General features: G+C 42.8%; 2 protein-coding genes across 4 annotated transcripts in view; both read left to right on the forward strand.

Annotated features, from left to right (window-relative positions):
• Positions 1-811: 811 nt before the first annotated feature.
• On the forward strand, positions 812-8,457 carry LOC139552694 (NHS-like protein 2). 3 transcript variants are annotated; one of them, XM_071364684.1, is made up of 6 exons: positions 812-899; positions 2,598-2,745; positions 2,936-2,978; positions 5,071-7,191; positions 7,423-7,564; positions 7,862-8,457. In XM_071364684.1, the coding sequence occupies exons 4-6, from the start codon at positions 5,181-5,183 to the stop codon at positions 8,091-8,093; spliced, it is 2,385 nt and encodes a 794-aa protein (XP_071220785.1). In that variant the 5' UTR covers positions 812-899; positions 2,598-2,745; positions 2,936-2,978; positions 5,071-5,180; the 3' UTR covers positions 8,094-8,457. The 3 variants fall into 3 exon arrangements, with proteins under 3 accessions (XP_071220785.1, XP_071220784.1, XP_071220786.1); XM_071364683.1 differs by lacking the exon at positions 2,936-2,978; XM_071364685.1 differs by lacking the exons at positions 2,598-2,745; positions 2,936-2,978 and having other exon boundaries at positions 821-899.
• A 4,667-nt stretch (positions 8,458-13,124) lies between these two features.
• The window catches only part of LOC139551887 (retinal guanylyl cyclase 2-like), an 18,342-nt gene continuing 17,278 nt past the window's right edge, over positions 13,125-14,188 (forward strand). The window contains exon 1 of the mRNA XM_071363230.1: positions 13,125-13,875. Within this exon, the coding sequence (XP_071219331.1) occupies positions 13,125-13,875 (751 nt within the window). The remainder of the gene's footprint in view (positions 13,876-14,188) is intronic.

A 14,188-nucleotide genomic window follows, 5' to 3' on the forward strand; every position in this document is an offset into this window, starting at 1 on the left:
TTGTGGAAGAGGGTGACACAGCATAGAATTTCAGAAATAAATACTCAATACTATTCGCTGTTTCGGGTTTATTTATTTTATGTACTTTTTTAAGCTAAGGCCTGGTATTTTTTTCCAACTACATTTTAATTGCGTGGAATATAATATATTCACACAAGGATCCTAAGAGTTAGCTTGCATCTTGTTGACCTCCGTTGATGAGAATGGTTCCAGCATCTGATTGAGTTGATTTGAAGTTCAAAGCACATTCCTCCCTTGAAAAAGTGATACCAGTATGAGTAGAGAACTGTGTTGTCCTGGAACCTGCAGGTGGCAGTAGATCACTTTAAAGAGTGGGGGCGACATCTTTTGGAAGTTTGACCATGCCACTGGTGAGTAGAGTAGCTGGCTAGCTGGTTAAAAAAAGACTCAAACTAGCTGACATGCCTGTCAAAAACAAAAGTGAATTTTTACTATGCAGAGTTATTTTATTTTTCCCGGAATTATTAAGACCAATGAACTTTCACTAGTAATGTTTTAAACCCTCCCTCCATATATCCTCATGATCACTGTAAGAAGTCTGATCAACTTCAGGAATCACCTTCTAGTACTAGTTACACTACATAGAGGAAGGTGTGTGAGCATGGTCTGCCAATAGGGAAGCATAGTGGTGTTGTTCTCACCCTTCACTAAACACTTGACCCCGATGGAAGCAGCCCCAGCCCTAATCACTCCTCATCTCATGTTTCCTGTCACAATGCCTGGTACACAGCCACTTCCTTTGTTAAAAGGGAGGGTCTGGTTTAGAAGTTACATTTGAGGAACATTGGGTCATATTGGGACGTGGGTGACAATAGTGAGGGTTAGAGAGACAACTCACCATCTCACTGAGCAGCTTGGAGGAGGCTGGTTTTTATCAGGTAAATTGAACAATTCCCAAATGATTATTATTATTATTATTATTAATCCGGTATATTGTACAATTCATGACCTCCTTCCTTGCAGGTAAAGAGGTATGTGATTTGATTTCTATATGTAGGTCTTAGGCTATCAGGTTTAAAAGGTTCTGTGGATAACATTAGTATGGAATGGTGAATTATTGACCAATGAATAAACTCAATTTTGAGCTCTTTACGAACGATCGACTAAGGGCCACTAATATGGCATGAAGATGACATGTAACAAGTTAAGCAACTAGCCGTCTCAAAAGTACAATGATTCCTTTGCTACCTTTACTTTTCGTAACGTAATGCAGTAAATCCATAAATATAAAGATCAAATGTATTAGGTCATGTCTGCATGGTATTAGAAAGAAATTCAATTAGCATGCATCATCTGAGTTTACTCTGGGGAAAGAAGCCAAGCTTGCTTGGATAAACCACAGGCTTTTATTCTGAAGGGTTCACATTGACTCTGAAACAATTGGCACAGCAAAGTCGTCTTGGTACAGTTCAAGTACTGTCTGTTGTATTTAATTCACCTTCATAAGTCATACAGAGCAGTAGTCCCACCAAGGTGATGAAGGCCTACATGTAACAATGCTCTATTCAGATGTGACCACACAGCAGTCTGTCTATGGCAACATACATTTTGATCTGTTGCAGTTAGCAGAAAAACTCAGGTTACATAAAGGGATGGAGGGTATCTGATGTCCGCCACCAGAGAGTACATGGCGAAGGGGATCCAGCACAATGCAAAGGTGCCAAGGATAATGGAGAGGGTGGAGACCCCTTTAGTGGTGGAGGAGGAGTGAGAGGCAGTCATGAACTGGTGCTGCACGGTAATGTGCTGCGCGTGATGAAAAGTAATCTTGCACATCTGGAGGTAGAGTAGCAATGATCTTTTGTTTCTATCCCCATCGTGTGCCAACGATGTTTCCCAGAAGTTGTGAAACATTGGTCAAAAACTCTGCCTCAACATTAGAAGAAGAGGATGGAGCCAATTTCTCTTTCTCAGCTCTGTCATCTTTCGTCTCAGTTGTTACTGTCAACATCTGCTACACCGTGCATTAGTCATTTTGTTTAGACTGTATGACTTGATGCTTTTTGATAGTTAAAAATCCTAAAACTAACATGATATATCTTGATATATCTTTCTGAAGCCTCTAAAGGGATGTTCCTGAGCGAGCAGCCGCCCCTGGCATGATCTAGTGAACACACCCATTGAGATTAATAACATTGAGGTGATTGTAAGACATTTACTCAAAGTGTCTCAAGCCTTCATGCTTTTATTTACATAAAAGTTGATGAAGTTGAACACATCCATGTGGAAAAGTCAATGTAGCAAAACAGCTGTGAATTACTTGGTTGTAAAGTAGAAATGGATATACTGTATCTATGCTCCTCAATGTAAACCATCCAAGGCATGCCAGGAATATCAAGTCAGCTCTTGTCATGATGCAGCTGTTGAGGCAATGGAACTATTTTGATGTTCCAGCCTCTTTGAAACTATTCAATACCCGCCTTGTCCCTTAGAGGCAAATATGCTCCACACGCCATCAAAAAACTATTTTCATGTCCATCCTCTGTTCTCCTCTCTCTGTCTTTCTACCTCTCCCTCTCTCTCTCTCTCTCCCCCTCTCCCTCCTCTCTCCCCCCCTCTCTCCCTCCCTCTCTCAGCATCCAACAACTCAGAGCAAGTAGCAGCCCACTTCCAATTGTCATGGCAACAGCATGTGAATGTATTGGGCTGTAGGAGCAGGCTGTAGCGTAGATGTAGGAGTGCTGCATTGGAAGCCACAGCTCTATCTCCTGAGCCAGCTGTGAGGTAGGAGGGGGGGACACAGGGCTTTGGAGGGATTTATGGACACATTCATCAGGCTCTTTTACAGGAAGGTTGAGATGACATTGATGTCTCTTCATTCTGTCATGTACTCATTTTGACTTCATGTATGTAGACATGCAAACAGTGTTGTGTGGTTTATGTGAAATATTTGCATTTTTATTGTTCCAATTAGCATCTATTTATTCAAGGAAGTCGAGGGTCTCTGTCGCTCTACGGTATGTAAATAGATGCTAATTATATATATCTGTCTCTCTCTCTCTCTATATATATATATATATCTCTCTCTCTCTATATATATATATCTATATATATATATATATATATATCTGTCTCGCTCTCTCTATATATATATATATATATCTCTCTCTCTCTATATATATATATCTATATATATATATATCTATATCTCTCTCTCTCTCTATATATATATATATATATCTCTCTCTCTCTATATATATATATCTATATATATATATATCTATATCTCTCTCTATATCTATATATATATATATCTATATCTCTCTCTCTCTCTATATATATATATATATATATCTCTCTCTCTATATATATATATCTATATATATATATATCTATATCTCTCTCTCTCTCTATATATATATCTATCTCTTTATATATATATGTCTGTCTCTCTCTCTCTATATATATATATATCTATCTCTCTCTATATATATATATATATCTATCTCTCTCTATATATATATATCTGTCTATCTCTCTCTCTATCTGTTTCATTCTAGCCATCTATCTGACAAGGTAGAACATGGACATGATTATGTCAGAAAGCTCTCTATTTTTAAGCATTGTTGTTATTGTCTGTGTGTGTGCCTGCATGCATATGTGAGTGCGTGCAAGCATGTGTGTGTATAAATGTGTGCATGCATGTGTGTGTGTGTGGGTGTGTATGTGTGTGGTATTTGCGTGTGTGTGTGTGTGTGTGTGTGTGTGTGTGTGTGTGTGTGTGTGTGTGTGTGTGTGTGTGTGTGTGTGTGTGTGTGTGTGTGTGTGTGTGTGTGTGTGTGTGTGTGTGTGTGTGTGTGTGTGTGTGTGTGTGTGTGGTCTTTTTGTGTGTGTGTGTGTGTGTGTGTATGTATATAAAATATGTTTTGTTAAAGGAAAGGGAATAGGAGTGATCATATGTTCATCCAGGGAACCACAAAGGCTATGGTGTTTGGTGTTTGTTATGCCGATGATTGCAGAGAAAACTCTCCTTTGACTGTCAGTGGAGGAGTGTGCAGCATATCTAAATGGCCTACTTGACCCATGCTAAAACACAGTCTTTGACGACATCATAACCAACACACCATTTAGAGGAAAGAAATAGTTAGAGATCTTCCTCTTTAAGGCAGAAGATATTGCTCAGAGAGTTGTCCAGAGAGAAAGCAGGCGATAGAGCGGAAATGAAGACGAAAAGAATAGATGAACTTCATAAAGACTACAGGTTTAGTCCAGCAATGAGAGAGGGAGGATTCCATGATCAGCTGTATGCAACAGTCTGTACCCCACTAATTATCCCAATAGCACGTGCCCTCTCCAACAACGACAGAGGAGCATTTTCCCAAGAAACAGCATTGACCGTCTTCCTTGGCTAATTTAATTCACACTCTGACTGTGCTGAGACTTAAGCAAGTCTTCCATCGTTGGATGTGTAGATCATTCATCATACTATCCCTGAAACAAAAAGTATGCATTTATCATATCTTTATTCCTGTTCAATACATGACTGCATGGTCCTCTTAATTAACCAATTTTTTTTGTCAATCTAACACAATCAAAATGTTAATTTTTTTCCCTACACACAATCTTTCCATTTTATTAACAGCCATGGATTTTTTTAGGTATGATTACTGGAATAGCTTTTCCAATCTGTCAATTATTCTTCAATAGTTTGCTCATCCCATCCAGTGTAGATGGTGTCGTTCCAGGCATCATGCAGTATAGATCTAATCTGGGGTTCAAATGATTGTTTTTGTGATCTGACTATGGATGACCAGGTAGCAGTTGCCATGGTAAACACCCACTCTTCATTTATCAAGCACAAGACCAAGATAGGCAGAGATATTTTCTGACTTCCTTCATTCTCTCCAGCCACATCTCATTCACCCTCTCCCACTCACACGCTCCTTTTCTCCTTATATACAGTATCCTCATACTCAAAGGACTATGGTTATATTCAAAAGGGAAATTAATAAAAGACAGAATAGCATATATTGTTTTATTTCTGAAACCAAGATGACCACTGTGCTGTCACTCACACAACTTGTTTCTTCTTTCTTCTCGTCCCCTTAGGTAACATCCAGATGAAGGAAGTGTGAAACCCTGTTCTCTAAAGAGGACTCATCTCTGCTCAGCCAAACAGCCTGTGATCTACCTGGTGTCTCAGGCCTGTCTCTGATGTCATGGAGAACAGGGCCCTGATATGTACCAGTCAGGCCTGGAAGGGGCCCAGAGGGTCCACCTTCTGCCCCAACTGGGACAACACATCATACCAACCAAACATCATGATGTCCCCTTGTCCTGACGTGGTGAAGTCCCCATGCCAGCATGCTGCCAAGATATGCCAACCCCCAGAAGCCTCTGTGACCTCCCAGTTCCAGCAGGTTGGCCCCTATGCCTCCACTGGATTGTCTGCCATGGCTAACACTGCCAGTAGAAGGGGTGAAAGGGAGTGTTATATAGTTAACCCCATTCAAAATGAGGAGACGGTCCTGCCAGTACACAACCCTGAGGTCCGCGGACGCTCCTTCTCTGCAGCCACTGCCTCAAACTCAATTACTTCCAGAAGCAGATGTGACAGCTACGTCCACCTATGCCCTGACAACAGCTCAGAGGACATTAGTAGAGGCGACAGCTCCCCGTTGAGCCCAGACGTCTCCCCTGATCACGGTGGTCCACGGTCGCGGTCCCACAGCATCATCCTGAGGAAGACGAAGAGGAGGCCGGCGCCGCCAACCCGCAGCGTGTCCTTGAGGAGAGACTCCGCCTCCCAGCTCAGAGACAACAGGACCAAGAGCCTCTACATGGACAGAGACACAGCTACCCAAGACTCCTTCTTGCCTGACCTCATCCTCATCTCCACACCCAGGACAGAGGAGATGCTGTGCCTGGAGCAGTCCCCTGCTCAGCCTATACAGGCTCTGGTTGGGCCACCAGTCAACAACAATGGGCAGCTACGTGAAGTAAGATCTACTGACCCCGGCTCTTCCATGTCAAGCTCAGGTCCTGCTATGGGTATTACTGGAAATGAGGACAAAAAAGCCCCCAGCTGGTCAGAATCGGTCAGACCCTCTCCTCCCTTGCGACACCCTCCATCTCTAACTTGTAAACAGTCCCCCTTCCAACCACCTGCCCCAGTCTCCTCCTCCAATGGCAAGTCCAGCTCTCAGTGTGAGACTTTGCCCCCTCCTATCCTCACGTCTGCCATCACTGGACCCTCACCCCTGGGCTGCAGGATGCGCCCCAAGTCCTCCACCTCACCCACCTCCCCCAGAGCCAGCAACAGCAGGCTGCGGCTGTCCCTGGAGTTGCCAGGGATTGTCCCACTCCCAGACCCGACGTCGGTCAAATCTAAAGCCACGCGACGTCACTCCGAGTCCTCTGGCACTACCAAACCCAGACAGAGGCTGAGCTCCAGCATGATGGTGATGCCTGTGGTGACCCAGGAGGATCTCAGCAATGTGCGTTTACGTTCCGTCAGCAGCTCAGATTCAGACAAAGGCCTGGAGGGCTCACCTGAAGTCATCAGGGAGGAGGAGCAGGAACAGGAGCTGGAGAGCTGTCCACTGGTCCACCACAGTCCTAAAGCTAAACCACCTGTTGCTACTAAGCCACCTGCACACAAATGGCCACCGATACATATGGTAAAGTCCTCCTCAGTCTCTACACAGTTCTCAGAGACCCTTCCAGCCTCACCAAGAGAGAGCCAAGGGGACATGTTTATGGTGGAAAGAAGAGCGAAGCCTAAGAGGTCGCACCAGCCTCCTCGTGTTGCCAGTGATGGGGTTATGTTTCAGAGGCAGCAAGCTGTAGACAGGCAGCAGTATGATGTGACTGACTCACACCCACCACCCACCTCCTGCCATTCAGAGATCAGGAACGTGAGAAGGACCTCTCCCACCAGCACCACATCTCTTCAAGCTGAACTAGATAGGAAGAAGAAGTTGGTTCCCCCTCCAGTCGCAAAGAAACCTGATGTCCTCTTCATGCCCTCCATCAGCTCACTGGGACAGGAGAGCACCAGGAGCCATTTCTGGTCTGGGCTCAGTGGTGCTTACCAGGCTCCTGCCAGTGCATACCAGCCTCCTACCACTGGTTACCAGGTTACTGCCAGTGGTTATCAGTTTCCTGCCAGTGCTCACAGAGACAGAGACTTTACTGGACAAGATTGCAACCATAACAGGATAAGAGATGGTATTCTTAAATTTTATAAGAAGAACTCACTCACACTGTTTTGAACTCTATGCATGCAGTCTGTAACATCTGTAACCAACATCTGTAACCATAATTTGTAACATTATTTATTGTATGTTGTTATTATTGAATCAATATGTATGCATAATATGTAGATGGCACGAGTTAGCTCTTGAACTAAAGTATTTTCATCCCAAATGGAAATTATAGTGTTATATATTTTTCCGACAGGACTTTTCCTAGATGAGAACAGTGAAGAGAGGAGGGCAATGCCCCAGATGAGAACACTGTGCCTCGGGGAGCAGGAGGAGGAAGAGTTGGACCACAACTCCTCACAGCCAACTACTGAGGACCTATTCACCATCATACACAGGTAATGGGACTTACTTTCCCACAAAATAGAATAGTAAGCAACACGCAAAACAAACTACCAGTGCTACATAGGTAAACTAGATATAAGGAGACGGGCCCTGTCCACTTTCATGCACACTAAATTGGTTAAATAATTCCATCCAACAAATAAACAAGCATTAACACACTTTCCAAAAAAGTATATTGTCAGAATTATTTCATCTTTTAGTTGTTTCTCAAAGGTTTTTTCTTCATAACAAGTGTATTATAACAAGTGTATTATATTGGTCTACTTTCTGGATTCCCTGTTTTTTTAAAGGTCCAAGAAGAAACTCCTGGGTCGTAAAGAAACAGCTGACAGCACGGGGAGCAGGCAGGGTTACGGATCCCCCATTAAAGGCACCCAGAGGGTTGTCCAGAAGTCAAGCTCCAAAAATGACAACTTCATGGCTTTTCTGCAGAGGAGGAGGAGCAATAAACCCAGCTCTGGGGAGAGACTGTCAGCCTCTGAACTACTGAAGAATACTAAACCACTGGCCGGTCAACCGTAGAGCATCGAACAACTCCAATGTTTATGTTTCTCAATGTGTAACAAACACTTTTCACTCAATATGGGGCATGCGAGTATTGTGGACAATCAGGGAGAGAAGGAAAAGGCTATTGTTTACATTGCTTTACGTGCTACAGTACACCGACAACTTGCTTCTGTGACGGCAATACAGTGTATAGAGGTCATGTCTAACTGGAAATATGACAGTGTTGGCCAGCTGTGTTTTGCTTATGAGCTGAGACAATCTATCGTGTTAATACATCTTTCTTGCCTTGACTTGTGATGCCTACAACATTTGTTTTTGAGCTGCCAACATTTGTGCTTTTGGTCATGTATCACTCAGAAATTAAACAGAGCTGCTTGTGTGTCTGTGACAGATCATTAGTATGCGTCTGCTCTAACCCACTGCTGCCCAAACCTTATTCACTCTGACAAAGTAACGGGGGAGCATGATTGCTGTTTTATTGACTGGTTGTTCGTCTTATGCAAGGTCCTCCAGTGTCATGATAGTTGAATTGATATAAATTCAAGATACTTTATGTTCAAAAAACAAGGTTTTCCCCTGAAACAATTCCCTATCACAACTACATTGCATTCAAAATTGGTACCTTACTTACTGTACCCAGGCTTGTGAAAGATCAGTTCTTAGGCATTTAAGTGGGGGGGGGGGGGGTCGTTAAACATTTAAGCCACACCTGGGGACTCTGAGCAATAGGGGTGTTACTGAGAGTGTTGGAGATGGATAGAAGGGATTTATTATAATCCACAGGTCATCTGCCCTAGGTCTGTAATGCGTCACTCCTTCTGATACTATGCCTGAGTGGATTACTAGTGTTCACTACTTCACTCTCACTACTAAGGTCCACTCTGAATTTCACTTTCAACGTGGCTTTCCAGTTCAGTGTTACGGAATGTCTCATAGGGGGAACATCACTGGATGTAACAGACCTTAGTGTTGTACTAAAATGGTAAGGATGATGATGCACCTGCCAAATGCAACTTTGTATAACAATATCGGCTAGCTGCTATCAATATATTGTGGGATAGAAGGGCTACTTTCTTTATGGAATTAATGTTCAAATGCGTTTATCTTAAAAATCAATGAATGATATTTAAATGTATTGGGAAAGTAATAGTATTACAATTAGTAGTAGTAGTACTATTAGCAGTACTAGTAGTAGTAGCAGTAGCAACAGTAGTAGCATTAGTAATAGTAGAAGTAGTAGTAATAGTAATATTATCAGTAGTAGTAATAGTGGTATTAGTAGTAATAGTAACCGTAGTATTAGTAGTAATAGCAGTAGTAGTATTAGCAGCAGTAGTAGTAGTATTAATAGCAGTAGTAGTATTAGTAGTATTAGCAGTAGTAGTATTAGTGAAGGTAGTGGTAGTAACTATATACGATAAGGTAAGATATACTTTATTAGTCCATTCGAGATGGGAATTTTGTCTTCACACATACACACACACATATACACATATACACATATATACACACACATATACACATATATACACACACATATACACATATATACACACATATACACATATATACACACACACACACATAAACACATATACACACACACATATACACATACATACACACACATATACACATATATACACACAAACACATATATACACACTCATATATACATATATACACACTCACTTATTTAACCAGGTAGGCCAGTTGAGAACAAGTTCTCATTTACAACTGCGACCTGGCCAAGATAAAGCAAAGCAGTGCGACACAAACAACAACACAGAGTTACACATGGAATAAACAAACGTACAGTCAATAACACAATAGAAAAAGTCTATATACAGTGTGTGCAAATGGCGTGAGGAGGTAAGGCAATAAATAGGCCATAGTAGCGAAGTAAATGGCACGTTGTGTTAGTTAATCCAAGTTTATAATTTTAAAGGCAAATTGATAATTAGAGAACTGCAATTATGTTAGCACAGCTGAAAACTGTTGTTCTGATTAAAGAAACAATACAACTGGCCTTCTTTAGACTAGTTGAGTATCTGGAGCATCAACATTTGTGGGTTCGATTACAGGTTCAAAATGTCCAGAAACAAAGAACTTTCTTCTGAAACTCGTCAGTCTATTCTTGTTCTGAGAAATGAAGGCTATTCCATGCGATAAATTGCCAAGAAACTGAAACTGATCTCGTACAACGCTGTGTACTACTCCCTTCACAGAACAGCACAAACTGTCTCTAACCAGAATAGAAAGAGGAGTGGGAGGCCCCGGTGCACAACTGAGTGTCTAGTTTGAGAAACAGACACCTCACAAGTTCTGAACTGGCAGCTTCATTAAATAGTACCCGCAAAACACCAGTCTCAACGTCAACAGTGAAGAGGCGACACCGGGATGCGGGCCTTCTAGGCAGAGTTGCAAGAAAAAGCCATATCTCAGACTGGCCAATAAAAAGAAAAGGTTAAGATGGGTAAAAGAACACAGACACTGGACAGAGGAACAGACACTGAACAGCATCCCGAAGTTGCCTCTTCACTGTTGACGTTGAGACTGGTGATTTGCGGGATACATATATACACACATATATACACATACACACACACACGTATATACACACAAATATACATACACATGTATATACACACACATATATACACACACAAATATACACATATACACACATATACACACACATATATATACACACACACACATATACACACACATATACACACACACATATACACACACATATATACCCACGCATATACACACAAACATATACAGTACAAACACACATACAGTGGGGAGAACAAGTATTTGATACACTGCCGATTTTGCAGGTTTTCCTACTTACAAAGCATGTAGAGGTCTGTAATTTTTATCATAGGTAAACTTCAACTGTGAGAGACGGAATCTAAAACAAAAATCCAGAAAATCACATTGTATGATTTTTAAGTAATTCATTTGCATTTTATTGCATGACATAAGTATTTGATCACCTACCAACCAGTAAGAATTCCGGCTCTCACAGACCTGTTAGTTTTTCTTTAAGAAGCCCTCCTGTTCTCCACTCATTACCTGTATTAACTGCACCTGTTTGAACTCGTTACCTGTATAAAAGACACCTGTCCACACGCTCAATCAAACAGACTCCAACCTCTCCACAATGGCCAAGACCAGAGAGCTGTGTAAGGACATCAGGGATAAAATTGTAGACCTGCACAAGGCTGGGACGAGCTACAGGACAATAGGCAAGCAGCTTGGTGAGAAGGCAACAACTGTTGGCGCAATTATTAGAAAATGGAAGAAGTTCAAGATGACGGTCAATCACCCTCGGACTGGGGCTCCATGCAAGATATCACCTCGTGGGGCATCAATGATCATGAGGAAGGTGAGGGATCAGCCCAGAACTACACGGCAGGACCTGGTCAATGACCTGAAGAGAGCTGGGACCACAGTCTCAAAGAAAACCATTAGTAACACACTACGCCGTCATGGATTAAAATCCTGCAGCGCACGCAAGGTCCCCCTGCTCAAGCCAGCGCATGTCCAGGCCCGTCTGAAGTTTGCCAATGACCATCTGGATGATCCAGAGGAGGAATGGGAGAAGGTCATGTGGTCTGATGAGACAAAAATATAACTTTTGGGTCTAAACTCCACTCGCTGTGTTTGGAGGAAGAAGAAGGATGAGTACAACCCCAAGAACCCATCCCAACCGTGAAGCATGGAGGTGGAAACATCATTCTTTGGGGCTGCTTTTCTGCAAAGGGGACAGGACGACTGCACCGTATTGAGGGGAGGATGGATGGGGCCATGTATCGCGAGATCTTGGCCAACAACCTCCTTCCCTCAGTAAGAGCATTGAAGATGGGTCGTGGCTGGGTCTTCCAGCATGACAATGACCCGAAACACACAGCCAGGGCAACTAAGGAGTGGCTCCGTAAGAAGCATCTCAAGGTCCTGGAGTGGTCTAGCCAGTCTCCAGACCTGAACCCAATAGAAAATCTTTGGAGGGAGCTGAAATTCCGTATTGCCCAGCGACAGCCCCGAAACCTGAAGGATCTGGAGAAGGTCTGTATGGAGGAGTGGGCCAAAATCCCTGCTGTAGTGTGTGCAAACCTGGTCAAGAACTACAGGAAATGTATGATCTCTGTAATTGCAAACAAAGGTTTCTGTACCAAATATTAAGTTCTGCTTTTCTGATGTATCAAATACTTATGTCATGCAATAAAATGCAAAGGAATTACTTAAAAATCATACAATGTGATTTTCTGGATTTTTGTTTTAGATTCCGTCTCTCACAGTTGAAGTGTACCTATGATAAAAATTACAGACCTCTACATGCTTTGTAAGTAGGAAAACCTGCAAAATCGGCAGTGTATCAAATACTTGTTCTCCCCACTGTATATACACACATATACAGAAACACACATTTGGTTGGAGGGGCTGGAGCAGATATTACCCAAGATGAATCTACTTTCTGTTCCTCCAATGTCTCTCCTAAAGAATTAGAACTTTGCTGAAAAGATAATTACAGGGTAATTCCATCCACAAATAATACGTGTGAATGTGTTGAATTCAATATCTTACAATGGCTTTCAATAGGATAGCTATGTAATAAGGGGTCATTTTCATTTTTATGTCAAATAAAATATGATACGGTTAATTATATGATTGAACGAGCAAGGTTTAAAATGTGAATTTAGTTTGTTTCTCTCTCTAATTACAATTCTTACATTAAAGTTAAACAACATGTATGGTTCTATAGAGGATTAGACAGGTGATTGTTATGTGACAGTGTTTTTAGGCAGGTGCCGATGTGGACAGACAGAGGGCTATTTTTATCTCCACTCCATGTCTGCCATGATTGGATTATCACTACACATGATGAATAATCATCCCATTGGAGAAAATAAACCCATACGTACAGTATTTGTCATCATACCTTTATATTTCCCAGGACATTGGGCCTTTTGGGGAATGGACAGCGTTTGAGGGATAGTGGATTGTGGGATCTGCTGGAGAAGGCATCTTGCAATGCTCCGGCAGCTTTACCAGCTTCACAGTTCACTGCATGAGCGGGCATCAACCTATCTGACAACCCCAGTCCTCACAGAAGCCAAGTTCCCCTCCCCTCCCCATGGCGCCTGGCTGCTGTGGTTCCTGCTGGCATCACTAAGTGTGCCCTGTGCGGCTAGATCTACTTCTACTGTGTTCAAGGTAGGGGTAGTTGGACCGTGGAAATGTGACCCTCTGTTTGCTAAGGCACTGCCCCAGACGGCAGCGCAGCTAGCTGTGGAGAGGATCAACAATGACCCCTCACTGTCCCTGGGCACCACCTTTGAGTATGTCATCATTGACGAGGACTGCCAGACATCCATGGCACTTAAGGGTTTCTTAGGTCACTACGCACGGGCTAATGCCTTCCTGGGCCCTGTCAACCCTGGCTACTGTGATGCAGCGTCTTTACTGGCCAACAACTGGAACAAGGCCCTGTTCTCTTGGACCTGTGTGAACTACGAGCTGGATGACCGAAGTAGGCACCTTACTTTCGCCCGCACGGTGCCCTCGCCCACCTGGGTGCTGCTCAGCCTGGTGAGACACTTCCGCTGGGCACACATAGGGATCATCTCCTCGGCTGAGGATGTGTGGGTGGACACAGGCAGCAAGGTCGCTGACGCTCTGCGGAGCTACGGCCTCCCTGTCACCACCGTGGTCTCCACAGACAAGGACCCTGCCAGCATACGACTGGCTCTGACTAGGGTCAAGAGGGCAGAAAACATCCGCAGTGAGTCCTGTTTATCATTCAGGTTTTTCTTTCTATACAACTACTATCTGTCTACCACTAACTGCTATTACTACAGTGCTGTCAGTACCAGAGCCAGTTTAATTAATTAGACAACTACTAACCTATCACAACTACTTCTACTACTACTACTACTACTACTGCTACTACTGCTACTGCTGCTACTACTACTAGTATTACTACTGATAATGCTACTGCAATTACTATTACTAGTATTACTACTGCTACTACTACTAATACTACTGCTACTACTACTACTAGTATTACTACTGCTACTACTACTACTAAATCTACT

This window comes from Salvelinus alpinus, chromosome 24, assembly GCF_045679555.1.
Source record: "Salvelinus alpinus chromosome 24, SLU_Salpinus.1, whole genome shotgun sequence".
In the NCBI taxonomy this organism is placed as follows: domain Eukaryota; kingdom Metazoa; phylum Chordata; class Actinopteri; order Salmoniformes; family Salmonidae; genus Salvelinus; species Salvelinus alpinus.

Bases quoted from the DNA above. Each gene is read 5' to 3' on its own strand.
- LOC139552694 (XM_071364684.1), top strand. From the start codon at position 5,181: ATGGAGAACAGGGCCCTGATATGTACCAGTCAGGCCTGGAAGGGGCCC. The intron at 7,192-7,422 runs GTATTCTTAAAT...TTTTTCCGACAG, and splicing joins CCATAACAGGATAAGAGATG to GACTTTTCCTAGATGAGAAC. The intron at 7,565-7,861 runs GTAATGGGACTT...GTTTTTTTAAAG, and splicing joins CTATTCACCATCATACACAG to GTCCAAGAAGAAACTCCTGG.